Source organism: Dermacentor andersoni, chromosome 6 (genome assembly GCF_023375885.2).
Source record: "Dermacentor andersoni chromosome 6, qqDerAnde1_hic_scaffold, whole genome shotgun sequence".
Lineage (NCBI taxonomy): Eukaryota > Metazoa > Arthropoda > Arachnida > Ixodida > Ixodidae > Dermacentor > Dermacentor andersoni.
This window is the reverse complement of record NC_092819.1, coordinates 59,086,506-59,106,347: the sequence shown is the minus strand read 5'-3', so window position 1 is coordinate 59,106,347 and position 19,842 is coordinate 59,086,506. Positions and strand designations below refer to the sequence as shown.

The 19,842-nt window shown below is 49.5% G+C and overlaps 1 protein-coding gene across 4 annotated transcripts in view; it reads left to right on the top strand.

Annotated features, from left to right (window-relative positions):
* The window catches only part of LOC126522786 (protein Wnt-2-like), an 80,819-nt gene that overhangs the window by 31,431 nt on the left and 29,546 nt on the right, over positions 1-19,842 (top strand). For all 4 annotated transcript variants that reach the window (XM_072288752.1, XM_055066558.2, XM_055066559.1 and 1 more), the window contains one exon: positions 18,056-18,276. In XM_072288752.1, coding sequence (XP_072144853.1) covers positions 18,150-18,276 — 127 coding nt within the window. In that variant the 5' untranslated portion in view covers positions 18,056-18,149. The remainder of the gene's footprint in view (positions 1-18,055; positions 18,277-19,842) is intronic.

Sequence of the window (19,842 nt, the reverse complement as noted above, 5' to 3'; positions counted from 1 at the left end):
TTCAAGATGAGTCGGCTGAGGGGGTGCGATGAAATGAGGAAATGTGCGAACATATTCGGTCTTCGCAAGACAGGGCAGTTGCAAATCGCAGGGAGCGGTGTATGTCCTTTCAGTGTACAATAAGCAGGCTGTTGCCGCTGCCGATGGAACTCGTACAGAAAACGACTACGCATGCGTCTGGCACACCAAAACGATTGGTGTGATCTACCAAACCATGATCGTCTTTGTAGGTGCAAGGTCCCAGACTGCTGTTCTGACTAGGAGATGCTGGTTCAAAATGCTGCACGCTTATTGCGATAAAAAAAAATCATAGGCACGTAAAGGACGTCAGCGCTCGGCAAAGGCGTTTCAAAACCTGCGCTAAGGGAGCCAGTTGCATCCCCTATCGGCAATGATTCAAGTCGCCCCCGAAACTGTTCCGTCTAATCAAATAACTTCGAGGCCAAATCAAGCGTCGTCAACGCTGACGCTTCGATTTGCGTACAGCTCGTCGCGTCTGCCTCCACTTCGCGCGGCAGCAAACGAGGAGGGGGGGGGGGGGGGGGGGGGGCATGATTTACTACGCTCCCGGCAACCGTATTTATAGGCGTCGGCGCAAACCATCGTCGCGCGTCTGCGTTCTGTGGTGGGTAGGCGGGACGTCGGTCTCGGGGTCGGCGAGGCGCTTATCGCCCTGGACGCATCTCCGCAGAGGCCGCGGGTGAGTTATGCCGGTGTTGAGCGAGCCCGTATGCGCGGCGCGCGACGCGTGCGCTCATCGCTCATGAAGCAAGTCAGCGCCCAATTCAGATGCGATACGGGGGCCTGCCCGGGCCGCGGCAGAAAAGAAGAGACACGTACGACGACGAATCGAGGTTGGACTCGAGCGGCTGCGCGGGCGAAGCGCGAGACGAGCTGCGGGCGGTCGGTCGCGCGGCGGCGGTCTGGAAGGGACGACGTCATCCTCGCGGCGAATCTCGGCGCGCATCTGGTCCCGCCCACGACGTGGCGGCGTTTGAAAGATCACGCGTTCGCCGCCGTCGTCGCCGTCTGCGGTGGCACCAACGGCGTAGCCTGTCCTGCACCCGCGAGGAGGCAATATTTAATAAACGTGCAGCGGGGTTGCTGCGGTAGGATGGACTCCTGCTTTGCATGCTGTAGCTATAGCTTTCAGTGACGACTCGCATATTCTCAAACGGGTCTTGACTGAGAACTCTTCCTCGACTCGATGCAAAGAGCGAACACGGGATTGTGTCACGGTAGGTTTTGGTTCCTTCCCCCGCACTCTTCGGAAAAGACGAGTACGACAGCAACGCGCAAGAGCAACGCGTGAGTGTAGCAGCAACGCAAACGTTTCAATACACGACTGGAGTCGGGAGAAATAAATGTGAATATAGTGCTCGGCAAAGCACCCGAACACGTGCGCATTGATTAATGCTCACCAGGAAAGAAGAAGCACACTGGGCAGAATGAGCGCAGGGTCACCTGCTGGGCAGACTTCTGGAGGCACGATGCAGAGACCGAGCAAAGGGGACAGCTTCGTGGAAAGTTGGCGTGCCTAGGCTGACTGTGTGACGCCATGTTTCATCTAGTTAATTTGTTTCCTCCATACTGGACTCCACCGAGTAAGGAGCCTGTATGCAAGCTTACATGAAGGTACCACCACCACCCTATAAATGACCAACGTTGCCTGAAGGTACACTATATGTATCAGTTGGAGATTCAATACCTCCAGTAAAGGTTGAGATTTCTCTGGTTTACGTGAAAATAACGTTGATGTTACTGTCAAAAGTCCCCTTTTTTACGTTGAAAAGATGTTATATAAGTGTCTCTGCTGGATATGCGTTACAGTTTTTATATTAGTGCAGGACTGAACTGCGCTATAACCGCGCTACCAAGATGAAATTTTTGTTCATTTTGTGTGGGAATAGTTTAGCAAGTTCTGCCCACGTCCCCCTGCACTGCCTCAATTGTAGTTCTACTGCGGGTTGCCAAAGCCAACCGGCCAAGAGATCTTTGGTTAACTTCCAACCCCGACAACATATCCTATTTTAAGCGCAGAATGTTAGCGCTGACACCATTACTCCTTTCAAGATTCCACGCACCTCCTCATGTTTATTGTACAGCCCCAAAATGTCCTATGCTTAATTATTGCTGCATTCCGCTTCGCCATTATCTTCAAATGACCTTGTTGGGTGTTTATGTAAGTCTTTCCTTCGTTTATGTGTACGTCTAGGTATTTGTATTGTTTGACCATGGTATATGACTTGCTGTTGAATTGATACCGCGTAATTGCTCGTCTCTTCATAAAAATATTGCAATTCCCGATTTCTCTGGGCTAAGCTCAAGGCCTAGATTTGTCGCTGCGTTGCCACACACAATCGCAAGTCTCTGTATATCTCTCGTCTGCCGAGTAGAGCACAGCGCCGCTTCTCGTTTGAAAAATGCACTCAGCTTAAATGATGCTCCTGCAAGATTGCTAAGAAGAAAAGTCGCGCTTGATACGTAGAAACACATTCGTTCAGTACATTCCAGTAGACAATGAAAGCACCTGGTTAAAAAAAAAAATATTCCATCAGGAATAGCTGTGGGATGTCGCTAAAGGGCATGCGACCACTTAAGTCAAACTCCAAGCCATGGCGGCTGCATTTAGATGAGAGCGAAATGCAAAAACACCCTCGTACTTATATTTAGGTGCTCGTTAAAGAACTTGAGATGGTCAAAATTAATCTGGGGTCCCCCACTACGGCGTCCCTCATAATCATATTGGGGTTTTCGCACGTAAAACCCCATAATTTAATTAATTCACCCTTTAACTTTAGGCTATATAGGCCCGTGAGAGAGGGAAGTGTGAGGCGCTACCTAGTGTCTTTGGACGAGATAGAGCGTTGACTACTGGAAAGTTCTAGAATACGTTGGTGAGCATGCGACTGTGAGAAGCTCTCCTACTCGTATATGTCCTGCTACTTGTTAACACTTTCTATTATAATGGTACCCAACTGCAAGCAAGCTTATTATACCTTTCCGTATTTTATTGATTGCAATAAAAAGAAGATATAAACATCTCTCTACTAAGAAAAGAGATTCTACTCTCTATAACATTGTTTTGAACGACGCTGGATAAGCATCGCATGTACGAATAAATGTTTTGCAATCATTGCAACCTATCTTTTATCTATAGCTTCTCGTCCGCGCCCCGGCGTTAAGACAAGTATTTTTTTTTACGTTCTCTCGCCATTTCTTATGCCACTTTTTCCTCACCTGTACATTATCATCACCGTACGCGTGCGTTTCCTCTTCATAGCCTGTGTCCTGATGAATCGGAACTGGAACTTGTCACACGTCTAAAGGCAGGGAACAGAACCACAGCATGGCATGGCCAATGAGGTATACGTAACTTCCTAACTTGAATTTAGGGGCAGGCAAAAAAAAAAAGAGAACAACAAGCTGGGATATTGACGTATGCCCTACATAAAAAGGCCTTTAATTTTCTGCTTGATTGGATTCAGTGATATAGCAAATGAAGCAACGCGAATGTCATTGAACGGACACTCTCAAATTGATACACCAAATGACAGAATAGCACTGAAGTAATGCAAGCTTCTGTGTGATTGACTGCTTCGTTCTAGCGCACAATGCTATTCGTGCAGTTCTTTTGTTTCTTTTGTTTTCTTATAGAATATATTTCAGCATTCAAACTGAAATTACACTTCTTATTGTTTATAGTCAAAAGTCCATAAAGGCTCTTTTTCTTTCTTCTTTCTCGTTTTTGTGTTAGCCCTCCCTCCCCCCTCCCCCCTCAGCAGTCCGTACGCGACAAATGATGTCAGCAAAACAAAAGCCGTTGCAGTGTGCCCCATTTCAGCCTGGTCAGTCTCACCTCAGGCGTGGCGGTCAAAAGTAGGGCATATCATATGCCCAAGTCACGTTGCCGGTTTTAGTGACCTGGGCGTTTTGGACACTCGTCGTTTAGAAGAGATGTCCGTTTCAGCTTTTCCCTCAAACTCCTCGGTGCTGCCGATTTTGTAAGCGGGCGGTGTCGTTTTCCATCACTGCTTGAGAAAACTGGATAGATGACTTAGCGGACAGAAAATAGTCGTGGGCTTCACGCAGTGCGCATGACCGATATTAGATGCTCTGACGAGCAGGGAGTGCAAATCTTAACCGCTCACCCGCGGAAGTGGCACGAACAGCCAACGAACTTAGCGCGAGGCTTGCTTGACCAGCTGTGAGCAAGAGGTCGCCGGTTCAATTCCGACCGCAGCGGCGGCATTACAATGAAGGTGGTATGGAAAAAAAAAAACATGCTCGCATGTCATGCATTGAAGTGCACGTTAAAGAACCGAAGGTGGTCGAAATTAATCACGAATCCCTCACCAAGGCACGCCTCATAACGAGATCCTTGTTTCGACAGAACTGCTTGTTGGCCTAGTTGATGCTTGCTAAAAGACATGTCTTTGTTTCGGCACGTAAAAGCTCATAATTCAATTAAATTAAATTGATTGACCGGCTGTGCGTAGCCGGAGAAAGATACGTGCGCGCTCAAACGTTCGCGTTTTGATAGCCTTTGCTGCCACGTACTACATTTGATCTTTACAATCAGTACTAACCCGTTGATATACGTGGCTTCTTTGGCATGCACACTTAAGGCCTTGTTCAAAAGTTGTACGTACCACCGCTGCCCGAACGGGCAGAGCTGACGCCGTAAAGCTCTAGGACTCTTGTCGGGAATTTCCTGGAGTGTAAAGCTGTTAACGGCGAAAGTGGGGGTTCTTCTGAAATTTCGGAGCTTCGGGGTTGCCACTTATCGAGAGCTCGCGGGCTTCATTCCCAACTGCGGAAGTAGCGTTCCTATAGGGGTGTAGTCCCAAAACGCCCGCGTTCGCTGAGTTTAGAGGTACCTTAACGAATGCCATGTCGACATAAGATATCCCGGAGCCACTCAATAAAGGATTGACCGATAAATGAATCATTTACGGGACTGACATATTGATTAATTAACCGTTCATCTTTAGAGTGCCGGGTACAAAAGTCGAACCCTATTGGACTGGCAGAAATTGATTGCGAACGCGCAATCAATAGCCCGGAAACTTTTCAAGGGAAGCGTATTATTGTTCATTTCCTAACGCCAGAGTGGTATATATCAGGGAGAACGCCGCCTCTAGCTGTATTCGAATGGACAGCTTACGATCAGGTCAACGATCATGCCCACATCCTGGTCACGGCACAGCCGAAGAAAGACCTCAGAATCGAGGCAGCCTTCCACTTCGTAAAGAATAGGTGCTACTTTCGTATCGCTTTTTCTAAAGGAATTAAGACATACTGCGTACGCGATCTGACGGCACCTCCACATTTGCCGACGCCGATGCGAACGTTTTCGTCCAACGCTTTGCGGCGTCGGGACGAGCGCTGGGAAAGAGCAGAAGGGAAAGGGGCTACACAACGCTCTCCGGACACGCGCACGCCTCCAGCCACAGAAGTGAGACGAACCTAGAAAGAAAGCTGGGGTCAGTGGCGAGGACACTGCGAGTCGATTATTAAATAAGGAAAGCACGCAATTAACGCCGCGCCGTTTTCAGTCCCCTCTGTGGACAACAACGTAAATAACAGATAAGCGAAAGGAAAGAAGGAGACCCGAGAAGCGGAGGAGAGCCGACTTTCATGTGCAGTCCCATTTGGAGCCTCGGGCGAGGGGAGGAAAGGGGCGTTCACTCGGCGGGGAATCGAATGGGCAAGGCATATCTGCGACACACGCACACGCACACGCAGACACACACGCACACGCACACACACAGCTCGGCCTCACAAGTACAGAAACATACAAAACAAACACACAAGCGAACGCGCGAGCAAACACACACGCACGAAAACATACTGCGGGGCGCTCTTTGCGAAAGCAGCGCCGGTGGGGAAATGATTAATGACGACACGGTCTCGCTTACCAAGGTTGCACGTAGCCTCCAGCGTACAGATACTTCCTCTCTCTCTCTCTCTCTCTCTCTCCTACTTTTTTTCGTAGTACACGCGAGGTAGCGGGGACCATGTTCTCCCCCTCCTATCCCCTCGCCTCATCTCATTCTCTTGTTCACCCTGTGTTCACATAGCGAGATAAGGGCGCTGGCTCCGCGGTGGTCTGTTTATATGTGTACATACACGGCCTCGGATAAGCTTCTCGAACTCGCGCGCGCGTTTCCCAAATCCGCGAACGGGGATGTAGCACGTCGTCAATCTCCGCAACTTCTTCCGTCTTCCGCGGGGGCATTCGGCGAGCAGTCGCAGGCGAACGAAATCGGGGTGCACCCGTGGGCACGGGAGTGACCGTGCCCGATCCCAAGGTGATGGGACGGGGCTAGTGTCCTCACTTCAGATCCGTGGGACGAAGAAGTCAGAAGCGTGGTCAACACGGAGGCACGGCCGATAGTGCGTACGTGTGACCCCGTCGTTGGGGGATAAAAAATGTGACGCCCGTTCGCGAAAGTTAACTGGAATCTATACACGCGGCGGACCTCGGTGGATAGGGACGTAATACAAGCTGTTGCTTCCGCATCGTTGCCCAAGTCGAATGGCCTGCGGTGCCCGGCTTGTCACCTTGGTGCCAGTCCATACTTCACCTTTCCAGGAGGCCTACCAACCCGCTTGGTTCTGGACTTGAAACTATATACTGGCGTAAGTGATGACCGAGGAATCGCTACCTCAACGTGTGTATCTTGTTTGTACGCGTAAACCGAATGCACGGAGAAGACGTCACGTAGAGGGTCGTGGTGTGAAATCATCGTTCCGATCCAACTGTGGCGGTTCCGAAACCCCACGGCGACAGCAGCACAGTGATGACATTATGCATGGAGCGGAATAAAAGCGATGGAAACTGTTGTAAATGCATATACAGGCTGTACCACCTATCATGCACCAAGATTTAACAATATGCAAATTCCACCTAGCTGGACAGGACCAAGGTAATGTTGTTTGCCGTCGCTTGGAGATGCTCAGATTATTTTTTGCGTTCCGCCTAACTACATAATCAATCATAAATAATTAATCAACTTCTCAAGTATTATAATTAGTTCAAAAATGTCAACGAGAATATTGTAGAGCAACATGAAAAACTCCCGATACACTTTCTGCTGCTCAGTACGCGCTGCATAAAAGTGAAACAATCCCGCGACTACTCGCGCAACATAGCCGTACGACTGGCCGCTCGAGGCACTTAGCGTGTGTTCGTGGGCTTTCACGCTCGCAAAAACAATTTTCTGTAGCATGTATTGAGCAACAGAAAGCTGTATCGGGAGTTCTTAATGTTGCTCTACAATTTTCTCATGGATACTTTTCATCGAATTACAAAATTTGAGAAGTTGATTAATTAATTTTGACTAATTATGTGATTAGGCGGAATGCAAAAGTAATCTGAGTATTTCCAATCGACGGCAAACAACATTACCTTGGTTCTGTCTTCTGTCCAGCTACGTGGCACCTGCCCATTTTTAAATCTTGGTGCATGGTAGTTTTCACACCCTGTATATATATAACGCTTCTCTGCGTCGCTGACTCGGAAGCATTAGAACGGTTTGAGAAGACCCCCAAAACAACGCTATTAGTGCTGCCCCGTTGACTAACCGGTGTGCGTACAACTGCTCTCATTCGAACGCTGTAGGAACGCACACTTGAACTCTTGTTTTTTTAATTTATTTGATTGAGCATATGACAGTACTCATTCAGTTGCCTGTTTTTTGCTACTCGAGCCAGGTCTTGCGACGCTCTTCCAACACCGTGAGCGGCATGCCCAACAAGTAGGCACGAACAAGTTGTGCTCAAAAGAATGCGTAAAAACGTCTGGCGTTCATATTCCTCCGTCACCATGACGGATAGGCTGGCTACCTTAACTGCAATTCATTATAGCTTCAGGGATGCTAGTTAGTGAACTGAAGGAAAATAAGCCGAGTTCGTGACCTTACTGCTCGGCTGATGAAGCACTGCCGGACCCGCTCCTTGAACTACATGGTTAGGTCTACTCCTGCAAGGATGTTGACGAAGATGAAGACGATGAAAGGCGCTTCTGGTAGCCTAATGGCAGCTCTTTTGTCTCGCGTGGCCACCAGATGCCCCTCACCAAGCTTGCCGCTGAGAACCTTGACAAGCAGGCCACCGAGGATGCAGATCGACTCGGCCCGACGTAAGCACCGCCCGCTGCGATGCACACATGCCACGGCAGGGGGCGCTGTAGCGGCGGTAACTTCCGGTTGATTTATGGCGCATCCCTGGGGCCTCGACAGGGAACAAATAAAGAAAAAATCGCTCCGATAGTATACGCGCCACAGAGCCACCCCGCCCAACTGGACAAGGGTAGAGGCTGTGGGCATCAAACCCTATATTGCGCTGTAATGTACAAACTGCGAGTTCGCTTTACGATGCCGATTGTAGGTTTTGTTGTAAGAGCAACGTAGTTCCTGGCAGTCTATCTCTCTCTCTGTTAACAGTAGGCGACTGGTAGGCTCCGCCCATTCGCTTCGAAACCTATCATCAAGGTCCGCGAGCAGCGCGGCAATTCATCACGGAAGAAGAGGAAGCAGAACGTGTCTCAAGGGCTGCCGTCTTCTGCGTAGGCGGAGGCAGTATCCCGATGCGCACAGGGTAGACCAGCGTGAACCGCCGCGCAGAACTCGAGAACGACCCCTGGACGAAGGACGGCAAAGAAGGCGGCCAAGGAACGGCTCGCGCGTCTTCGTGCCTCGCATGCGCTGCACGCTTCGCCCCGGATCTCGGTTTCCGTAAACCCCAATTAGCTGCTGCGCAGCGTCCGACGAAGCGGAGCGAGCCTAATTTGCTTAGACACACACGCCGCACACGCCCCGAAGCGGATGCCCGCCCACGCCTCCCATGAAGCACGGGCGAAAAGGCGAAGGCAGAGGGGGGAACGGACACCGTCCTGGCAGAGAATTCCTCGCCAGACGAAACGCTGGAAACTCCATGGGAGCGGTGACCGCGAGCTTCGTCGCAAACCTGTCTCGAGGCGTTTGCTCGTGAGATCGATGCTTGTCATCGCTCGCGGTGTAATGCTCATTTTTGAATGTTATCGCACATTCGGAGGCAGAAAGTCTGGACATGACGGATGGGATGACGTAGATGGATCGCCACACCGACTCTTTTGGGTATTGCGCTTTATCGAACCCTTTTTAGTGCCAGTGTCCAATTCCGTTCCGTTATTAGGAACGAAAGTCCGCTCACGACTGGAGCCGCAAGGAAACTGCATCACGCCTCCGACTCACAGCAATGTTGAAACGGACAATTCTGGTGGTCTCTTGTGGTGAAGACCACTCAAGTTGGACGTAGCTCAGTCTATTCGTGGGCGTGTGTGTGTGTGTGATAAATATCCAAACAAACAAGCAAATAGAGCAATAAACTGTGCAGCCTTGAGATCTGAGTATTTTTGGCGAGCTTTTCAGCTGTTCCGAGATAGCTGAGTATATTCGATCTCTTCTATCTGTCCTCTTGAATTCGTGAGCACACCAATCAACAGTTGCTACATTTCCTCCAAAGTCCAGACCTCATATTTATGTTTTCTTCCTTCTATAGCAATTATGTTACCTTCATATCCTTCCCACCTCCCCCCAAATTCTTTACTCCCTCCAAGCATCCCTCATACCGAACCACTTCCATTAGTTTAGTACGAATCCTGACAAGAAACTGTAACAGCTTTTCTTTACCAGTTTTACTCTAATCCCCTCCTGTAATGGCCCGTTGCTGGGTTGACATAATCACGAAATAAGTAAATAAATAAATGCAAATTGAAGAGAGAATCAGAGAAGGAATAAAACCTAATCTAAAAGGCTTGCAGTAACCCCTTTGATATCTCGTTTGGCTTTCAGACCACGGAGTAAGACCTGGAGGTTTACGACGTTGGAATGGCGCGTCGATTGCTATCGAAATGCGCGCGCAAGTGGGATGCGTCTCGGAGCTGATTGTCGGCCGTTTAGTCCAATCCAGAGCTACCCACTAGGGTCGCGGCAATCCACAGCGGGTCAAGTCAGGGCAGTCTGGCTGCTCCGAATGAGGCGGCGCAAGAAAGGAAAAACAAAGAAGCAACAACAAAAGAACAATAGCTGAACCAATGATTCGCTCCCTCCAATACCCCAACACACGGCTCGCAAGCACGCACATACGCACGAGTAGGCGCATCGCCACGTATACAGACGCGTATTTTCTTGCTTTGCCTTTCGCAGGCTGGCGGCACTTAATGCTCCGAACGCGGACCGGGCGGGAGATAACTTGTAAAAGCTCGGAATAGGCGCGCCAGCGGCTACGCGTCTGTCGTCACGCATGCTGAGCCCGTCGCCTTTAGCGAGTCGCCACGTCTCCGATAAACGTCGAGCCCGGCAGCTCACTTTAGTGGGCGATATAGGTGGACTAGGGGAGGGTCTCTACCTTCTCGGTCGCGCGTGTATGTAGTATGTGCCAGCGTACGCTACCGAGCCAGCGACGTTTTGCCACGTCGTAGAATCGATACAAAGGTGGACGTGCGGGGCTTCGCCGATGACGACGGACGGAGGAACGGGTGGGGATGGTGCGCGTGTGGGGGGGCTTGCCTTCAAGATCGGGAGTGCTTTATCGGAGTAAGATGCTCGCGGTGCCGACAGAGCTCGTGCATGGTGAACGCGAACGGTTAGCGAGCGAGCGCGCATCGTTTTGCGCCGTATTATACGAAGAAAGGAGGCGGCTGTCGACCGGCCTCTCGGCGTGCGCCTTTTTCCCCGATAGCTCGACCTCCGAGTTGTGCAGAAATCGGAGTGTAAAGTGATATAATTTGCTTGCGTGCGGCGTACGCAGTGGGCGCCTTCTTTCGCCTTTTTTTTTTTTGTTTATAGTCGTAATACGTGCATATCAATGCGATCGGTTCCCACTCAAGGCGGACTCAAAAGGAGGCGATAAGACGGACGGGTCTGTAGCTGTGCAGTACTTTGCGGCGACACAGCCTCGTTCCTTTGCGCTTGTAGAGCGTTCTTCCTTTTTTTTCCTGCTTTCTTTATTTTCCGGACGCTTCGAGACGAAGTCTGGTTTAGTCAGAGTTCCAGTACGCAGACAGCTGCTCAGTAGTATACTTAGTATTGGAACCGCGCTGGTTGGTGGCGTATCTTATCCGTCGCTCGAGTTGGCAGTCGGTAGCACTCGCTGGCCTTCGGAGAGGCGCGTGCTTGAGAGCGCGGCCGCTGGGTGCAGGTGTTGAGACAGGGACGTCGCGACTTTTTGTTTGTGCATAAAGTGCCAAGCTTTGCTTCTCTTTACCTGTACATAGAACGCACTAACGAAACGGCACTTTCGAAAGCGGGGCGAGCTTTGATCTCGGAATCGAGAGTTCGACATTTTCATATTATGCTGAATTGGGAATAGGTTTCCGTCAAATTTACACGGCGACTCGGTACTTTCTACAAATCCGGGCTAAAACAAGGATGTTCTTGTCGCTGCCTATAAGAGAGAGAGAGAGAGAGTGAGACAGGGGAAAGTCAAGCGGAAAGGTCAACCAGAACCATATCCAGTTTGCGATCCTATGCAGGGGGAAGTTGGTTAAAGCATGAAAAGAAAGAAGGAAAGGAGAGATAGACGGTGAGGGCTTGTACATTCGGAGGTGCCCATTTGGAAAAAAGTCTACCATAGGAACTGCCGCGATCCAAGTGCCGCTTTCTGAGCTTGCAGCACACGTTGCCACAGTCCGAGGCCACTGTCCTTCGAACTATATGCTGATGGCCGCGTGGCCGTTCTATCTTTCGAGGTAGTTAGGGCTCTGCAGTGTTGCGTTCTTTAATACGACTGTACATAGTAGGATTCCTGCGCTGAGCCTTCCGCTTCGTAGCTTAGACTGCGGCGAGAGATGTGTTTGTTAGTGTGTAGAAACGCGGGCAGTGTTGCCATCCTTGTTCTATTACTTTCTCAGGTGTCCACTCCTGCCACGCTGAAAGTGCCCTACATTTTTTGCATGCTTTTGACAATAATGTCCTCTTGGTCTTATTCGTTCACGCTGTTTTATATCTTGATTTCCTTATGTTCTTTTTCCCATATAACCTTAATTAAAGAAAATTAAATTATGGGGTTTTACGTGCCAAAACCACTTTCTGATTATGAGGCACGCCGTAGTAGAGGACTCCGGAATTTTTGACCACCTGGGGCTTCTTTAACGTGCACCTAAATCTAAGCACACGGGTGTTTTCGCCCCTATCGAAATGCGGCCGCCGTAGCCGGGATTCGATCCCGCGACTTCGTGTTCAGCAGCCCAACACCATAGCCACTGAGCAGCCACCACGGCGGGTATAACCTTAATTTTACGATCTCCTATTCTCAGCCACCGTTCCTGGTTTTACGACATTCGTCAATCGTTCCTTTCCACATTTTGCTTCATCGCGACTCGCGCCGTTTTCGCAACAAGAATCAGTTCTAATCGCGCCTTGTTTTTTGTTTTTTTCCATATGCTTTTCTCGCGTGCATCTCCTTAATACGTGCTATCTATGGCCGACCTTATGCTTGAAGCTAGATTTTATTGTCGCCAGCTCAGACCTTTTCAAGCAAATAAATTTTGTTTCGGTTCATTTGTCCGTTTTCGTGTTGTTCGGTGGTAGGAAGTCGGTGGCAGGAGGATAATGTTACACCACCTAAAACAAAGGTGCCCCTGCAGAGGGCGAGTGCTTTCGCTAAGCCGAGCTGAAAGAAATTTTATTCCCCCGTCGGCAACTTACAACAGTTGTAGCTATACAAGGTCATGCCTTGAATACAACGTACCGTCCGCGCAGTGCAAAACACTCGATATATATGTACTTTGGGCGCACTTCAAACAAACAAACGAGCGGGAAAACGAGCAAGCAGACAAACAAACTGGCAGTTTCGCCCTTATCACTGACCGCGACAACAAGGTTTAGCGTTGCGCTTGAAATTCTTGGACGGCGTTCTAAGTACACGCGGGTGCGACAATACTGTCTATATAATACGGAGGTGGCGACATACACTGGTACGCCAAAATTTCTGGCAACCCAAGCCGTGTTCGAAATGCAATGGCATCGCACAGGCGCCACTACACCACCCGTAAAGAGCGACACAAACGAAATTACATCACTTTCAGACCCTGAACATATCATTGTTTTTTGCCCTTCCTAATAGTCTGAGAAGATTTAAGAAAAAAGGCACACGCGGTGAATGAAATGTTTAATGACCTTTGTTTGCGCGCTGTGATTTCCAAAGATTGTGAGGAATAATTTAGTGGAGAAGCTAAAACCTCGCTTGAGCAATTACGGTGGTTAAATGGAATACAAATACATGCATGAAACTTTAGAATTTCACTCGTATCTAAAAACAATATTTCAATTTTATACCACAGTTCTGCATTCTGGTTTATTCTCTGTCCGCGTTGTGTTCGTCCTCCACTGTGAGGCAAGGTGCCTTAACAAGTTTTCTTCTTGGTTGTTATAATCTCCAACAAGAGGTTTCTGCATTCGACATTTTCTTAATCTAATCTGTCTAGTATATGCGCATAATAGATTTATGCAGCGACAACCTCGCTCTGTGCTGGCTAGTTAACCTGAAGGAGCCGTGAGGTCTTCTCTTACGTTGCTGCTTATTACTCGAACAGTTCCATGTCGCTGTGGTCTATAGATTAAGTTTAGCCCTTAAAACAGGCATGAACTCTACATCCGGGTTTGATTCCTCGGACAAGCTCCTCAAGATCCTCGGACAGTGTGTCGACAATGCACCTAAGCGACGTGTTGACTTGTCGCAGCACGCGAGACGAGCGTTTCCTGGCAGTGTAAACAGCTCCCTGGCAGATACCAGGTGTCTCACAATGCTGATGATAGAGATCAATTGGAGGAAATGGCGCAGGTGCGCTAGTGTGTTTGCGCACATCGCTCATGCCAGGAGCGGAAGGCAGAACGCTGCCCTGGCTCCGGTGCAGAGCCGATTAATCGGAGCGTGACGGTGAGCACACTTGGCTTTGCCGTTTTTGTAGCCAAATGCCCTGCTTGTCACTGGCGACCTTCTGAACCTCCTCGCAATGGTAGCGCATGCGCCGTTGGCACCATAACATCGCGACGGTGGTGGCGGCGCCGACGATTCGAACTCGTCTCGAGTGTCCGCAACACTTCCACCGCAATAAATGTTCCGTTACAGCTGCGGCTGTGTAGGCGATCCAGCTAGACAAAATTGGAGGTTGGTGACGGCGAGCTGCAGGGGACATCGCTGCGTGCTACGCGTTAGGCGTGTCCACCTGTCCATGCCAATGCCCTGGTCTTCCATGTTGTCGTCCCAGCGAGGAGTGTTCCTGAGACCGTTGACGACGCGATGTCCTCTATAGCTAGCCTCTCTCAGGTCTACTGCGTTGAGCACATGGAAATCCTGAGCATTCAAGTCACTGTAAGGAACACGATTGCCATGGCTCTAATGGCCTATTCTTGCGGGCTGGTCGTTGGGGGCGGGTGTGTTGCTGTGTTTACCGCAATATGGAACAGATTTTGAAGCGCACCGGCACACAGACAAGTGTTACAGGATAGCTGATTTTCTGTAGAAGCGATGTAGACAACGCTTTCACAGAAAAGCAGAAAGGACAGTGCTTCACTGTAACCATCTGTAGCCATCTGTAACCCTTTGTGTGCCGGGGCGCTTCAAGATCTGTTCACTAGTTTAACCAACTATAGCCATCTCGTTATATTGTTACCCTTATGTATAGCCCGCCTTGCCGTTTTTTGTTTCAAAGTTTGCGTCCAAGTCCCGTCAGCATACGCCAATGTTCCATCAGTAAAGATTGTGGTCTCGCAAGCGGAAGACACGGGGTGCTCACAGGAACCCACTTTTTTTCGATTGGAGATGACCACCATGAACCTCGTCCCCAAATATGTACCTCCAAAAATACGCATGGTTACAGAGTGACATTCAACTACGGCGGCTTACAACGAGTGCATCGTTGGTACGGCACCATGCTGTCACTATAACACGCAGTACGCAACACCTTTATGTGGCCACTGTTCGAAGGCACTTGGTCACCCTGGACATAGCTGCATATTTAGCCAACTGACACCATCTTACTTTTCGTTAAATTTCATCGCCCTTCTGAGAAGCGACCTTTGTATGTTTTTTTGTTGTTGTTGTTTTATGGGCCAGAAAGTGCACAATTTCCCGTTATCGGCGATGTACTCCGATGTACCCTCTATCGCGTGTACATTTCGTACTTATCCCCGAGCAATTCGTGCGTATAATATACTAGGAGACGCTTATGTGCAAGGCCTACAATTACCACGTAGCGGTGTTGTAAAAGTACCAGGGTTCGCCGACGGCGTCCCATTGTATCTCACAAATAAACCCAAGTTCGCCACGCTGTGTTTCCACTTCTGGAGTGACTTTGCTATTTGAACCACTGTCGGTTCTTTTAGATGGATTGTTGTTCTTAGAGCGTTGACGAAGTTAGGAGGCTCATTAATTTAGGCACAACCACGTTGAAAAGTATAGTGCTTGCGCAAATCCCTCTTTTAACCCTGTAATGTCCAGCGTTCATTTGGGCGGAGCTAACCTTGATGCTTCAAAGTCCTTATTGAGGCACAGGAAACTTAACACATGACCTATGGTAGCGCTTTCGATACACTGGACCCTGGAGCGAGTTTTAAGTTGTAGGTAGCTCAGCAAATCCATAACATAGATGCTTAGGACTCGTCATTGATCGCAGGCTTTTTTGGTCGAAGCACATCAGTGCACTGCGGATCAAACTATCAAGTTTTATGCATGCTCTTCATGTTGTATGCCCGCCGTGGTTGCTCAGTGGCTATGGTGTTGGGCTGCTGAGCACGAGGTCGCGGGATCGAATCCCGGCCACGGCGGCCGCATTTCGATGGGGGCGAAATGCGAAAACACCCGTGTACTTAGATTTAGGTGCACGTTAAGAACCCCAGGTGGTCCAAATTTTCGGAGTCCTCCACTACGGCGTGCCTCATAATCAGAAAGTGGTTTTGGCACGTAAAACCACATAATTTAATATTTTTTAATGTTGTAGTTGGACTAAGATTGGGCCCCTCTGAGCAAAATCTTTTGCAGCTATATCAAGTGTTGTTTGTGGGCTACTTGCGATACAGCATGCCTGTGCTTTTCAATATACGTTCAACTTGTCTCCTTTCGTTGGAAAGCCTTCGAACCCATCTTCGAGCTATGCCTAGGCCTGCCACGGTGTACATCGACGTCCAGCACCATAGAGGAATCACTGACCTGTCCAATTGAAGTTTACATGTCTTGTGAGCCACTTCGAGTTCACCTCCGACTGCTGACTCGACACACGCACTACACCTTGTCTTCAATTAAGGTTACCGCCCAAGCTGCACCTACTCAATATGTCTCACTACTCACAGGCATTCCTCAGGCATTCCTCAGGCTTCGCACCTATACAGTCATCTATGAAGTGCCATCGTGGACACTGCATAGACTACAGGTGCGCCTTCACATTCATAAGATTTCAAAGAAGTCGCGTATCCCTTCCATTGGCCTTAATCAACCCGCTTTGGTCCATTTGGCCGGGCTATACGATGGCTCTGTGCACATATACACAGACGGATCCGTTACATCATGCACCTCGGCCGCCGCCTTTGTGATCCCTCAGCTGGACACAACCTGCCAATACAAATTGGACCACAAGTTGCCGTCAACAGCTGCAGAACTTGTTGCAATACGGGAAGCTGTTCGTTTTGTCTCCTACCTGACGCCACGTACATGCACTGAAGTACTGATGTACTTTCTGACACAAAATCAGCGCTGCAAGCCATCGATTCTCCCTCGAGGAGATGCCAGTATTACATGCTAGCATTAGACGTCCTAGAAATATTTGGTCTTGCTCAGAGGAAAGGACACTCAATTACCTTCCAATGGGTACCTGGTCACTGTGGCTTGACCGGCAACGAGCTAGCTGATGCGGAAGCAAGAACCGCTATCTCCAAAGCCACCGACGTAAAAATTCCACACTCGCGAAGCGATGTAAACTCCGTTGACTGCGCTCATGCGAGATTGCACAGCACATTGGGCACAACCAGACCATCGGTACGGGCGCCTGCAGGAAGTAGACTCTGGCAGGACTTTTCGCCTAAAGTCAAGCGATGCCATGCAAGCATGCTTCATCGGATTCGCCTTGGCGTCGCCTTCACTCGACGCTATGCACATCTCATCGGGCGTGTGGACAACCCAACTATGAACGCTGAAAAGTACATGAGACTCTGCAACATATGTTCTGCGAATGCCCTCTCTACGCATCGCAGCGGAAGACGCTGGCTTCAGCGCTATAGCGGGCATTGGCAGGCAAACATTGTCTGAAAGTACTATTTTATTTGCAATATGTGACCGTACACTAGCACCAATAGCCACAAGGGCTGCTCTTGACTACTTGAAAATCACCGGACTAGGCACAAAGCTTTAAGGAAACCACTGTGTTACTGCATATATGCGTCCCTTTTCCTTTTTCCTGTCCTCCTCATCATCATCTTTCATCACTCTATTTTGTCCCCTTTCCCTTTTCCCCTGTGCAGAGTAGTAAGCCAGAGCATGCTAGCTCAGGGCGACCTCTCTGCCTTTCTAAAATAGTATCCCTCCCTCTCCTACAATTTAATTAAATGCCATAGTGAGTGATCATTCACATAACATTTCATTCTATTTTCTTTTTTACAAGTGCTTTTTTTGGTACATAGACAGATATAAACGTGAGCAAGTTGTTCTAGTTTTTCTTGATGTGTAACTGTGTTTGAGCATCACGGAGTTATGGCACGTACGTACCCACGACGGCACGCCTTATCTACCAAATAATAACAACAACAACAACAACAACCACAACAAATCTAAGCTGTGTGTGTGCGCGTGTGCGTGTGCGCGTGAGCGTGAGCAATGTGCGTGTGAGAGAGAGCGAAAATAAACACGTTCATTACACAAATAAAGCCTTGGAGAGGCGTCCTCATCCCAGAATGCCTCGAGCTAGGGCCGCGTCCTGGGCCCTCGCAGTCAGCTGGGAGATACTTTCGTGCGCGGAAGCGTTTTCTTCCCCGACAACGCCCATTCTTCACGCACTTCTTTTCAAACCCCTGCGCAGGCTTAGCGCGGCGTTGGCCCCGGCGCTCATCTGCCAGCGGATCCGCGGACTAACCGCGGCGCAACGCCGCTTCTGTGCCACGCGCCCCGACGTCATGGTGGCCGTCGGAGAGGGCGCCCTGCTCGGACTGGCCGAATGCCGCCGCCAGTTCCGTCACCGACGCTGGAACTGCTCGGACACGGGCGCCTACGAGTCCGGCTTCGGACAGCTCTTCACTGTCGGTCTGTATCGACGAATCGCGCGGGCGCATGCTCATTTTGTTCTCAGTGAATCAATCACCCTAGAGAGTGATACCGGACCGGCGCCGGGGATCGCCGGGTCTGCCGTATAACTTGTGGAATAACAGGGGAGCGGGAAGCATTCGGTCGCCGGAAAGCGGGATCACCATCTTTGTGCTACTGCAGCGGACGGTTTGAACAAGGAATGTGCTCTTTCAATATCTTTCTTTCTTGCAGGCTATGATGGAACCTTCTTGATGTGTGTAGCAGTAGAGGAGTGCAGGTGCAGATCTATCTTCTTTTTTTTTTTTTGTAGGGCTCTTATTGTAGTACATAGATTCCCTTTTCAGGGGTTAAATATTACACACATTAAATGAGGACAGCGATACGAGATGAAGATTGAGGATTCGAGTGTGTGAGGCGGCCTTCATGACTATATAGGTATCATCATCGTCAGCCTGTTTTATGTCCACTGCAGGACGAAGGCCTCTCCCTGTGATCTCCAATTACCCCTGTCCTGCGCCAACCGATTCGAACTAGCGCCCGCGAATTTTCTAATTTGATGCTTCCGCATAGTCTTCTGCGTCCTCGACTGAGTTTCGCTTCTCTTGGTGCCCATTTTCTGTCACCCTACTGGTCCAACGGTTATCTAACCGGCGCATTACATGACCTGCCCAGCTTCATTTTTTTCTCTTGATGTCAATCAGAATATCGTCTATAACCGTTTGCTCTATGATCCAAACTGCTTTCTTTCTGTCTCTTAACGTTATGCCTAGCAACCTTCCTTCCATGGCTCTTTGCGCGGCCCTTAACTTGTTCTCAAGCTTCATTGTCAGTCTACAAGTCTCTGCCCCATAAGTCAGCACTGGTAAAATGCACTGGTTCTACACCTTCCTTTTCATTGATAATCGTAAGCTTTCAGTCAGGAGCTGACAATGTCGGCCGTATGCGATCCAACCCATTTTGATTCTTCTATGAATTTCCTTCTCAGTTATACTTACTCCTTGTGTCTGAGCTGCAACATGTCGAAAGTCCTGCGGACCTTTACTTGAGAAGCCCGGTGGATCTGAAGAACAATATGCTGGATGCAGATGGCAATTGAGGGTTACAACATTTCTGTAATGATACAATAAAAGGACTGTATCAAAAAAAAAAAGAACAAGGACGAAAAAACGTAGTGCACCGGACAGGATCCCAGCGCCCGCTGTTTCCCGTCTTCTCCGCGTTGTCCGTGTCCTCGCGCTGTTTTCGCATCACGAAGCCGTATCAACAAGCTCAACCTCAGGTTCTATCTAGCACCTGTACGGCAGCCAGTCGCGAAGTCGGGGTCAGGCGGCGCCGGCGGCTGCTTGCTCTTCGTATCCAGAAACTTTCTCAGCGACGCGGTCACTTTTTTGAAGGCTCCAAAATAGTGGGCGGATAAACCGTCGGGCGTGACGCTGCTCGTGCTAAAACAAGGGACGGCCGGGGCCCCGGACAAAGCCACCGCCTCCCGCGATGTGTATAGAAGCTATACACGTGGCCGACGGGTAGGGGGCGCATCGCGTCTCGAATAACAACCACACGCGC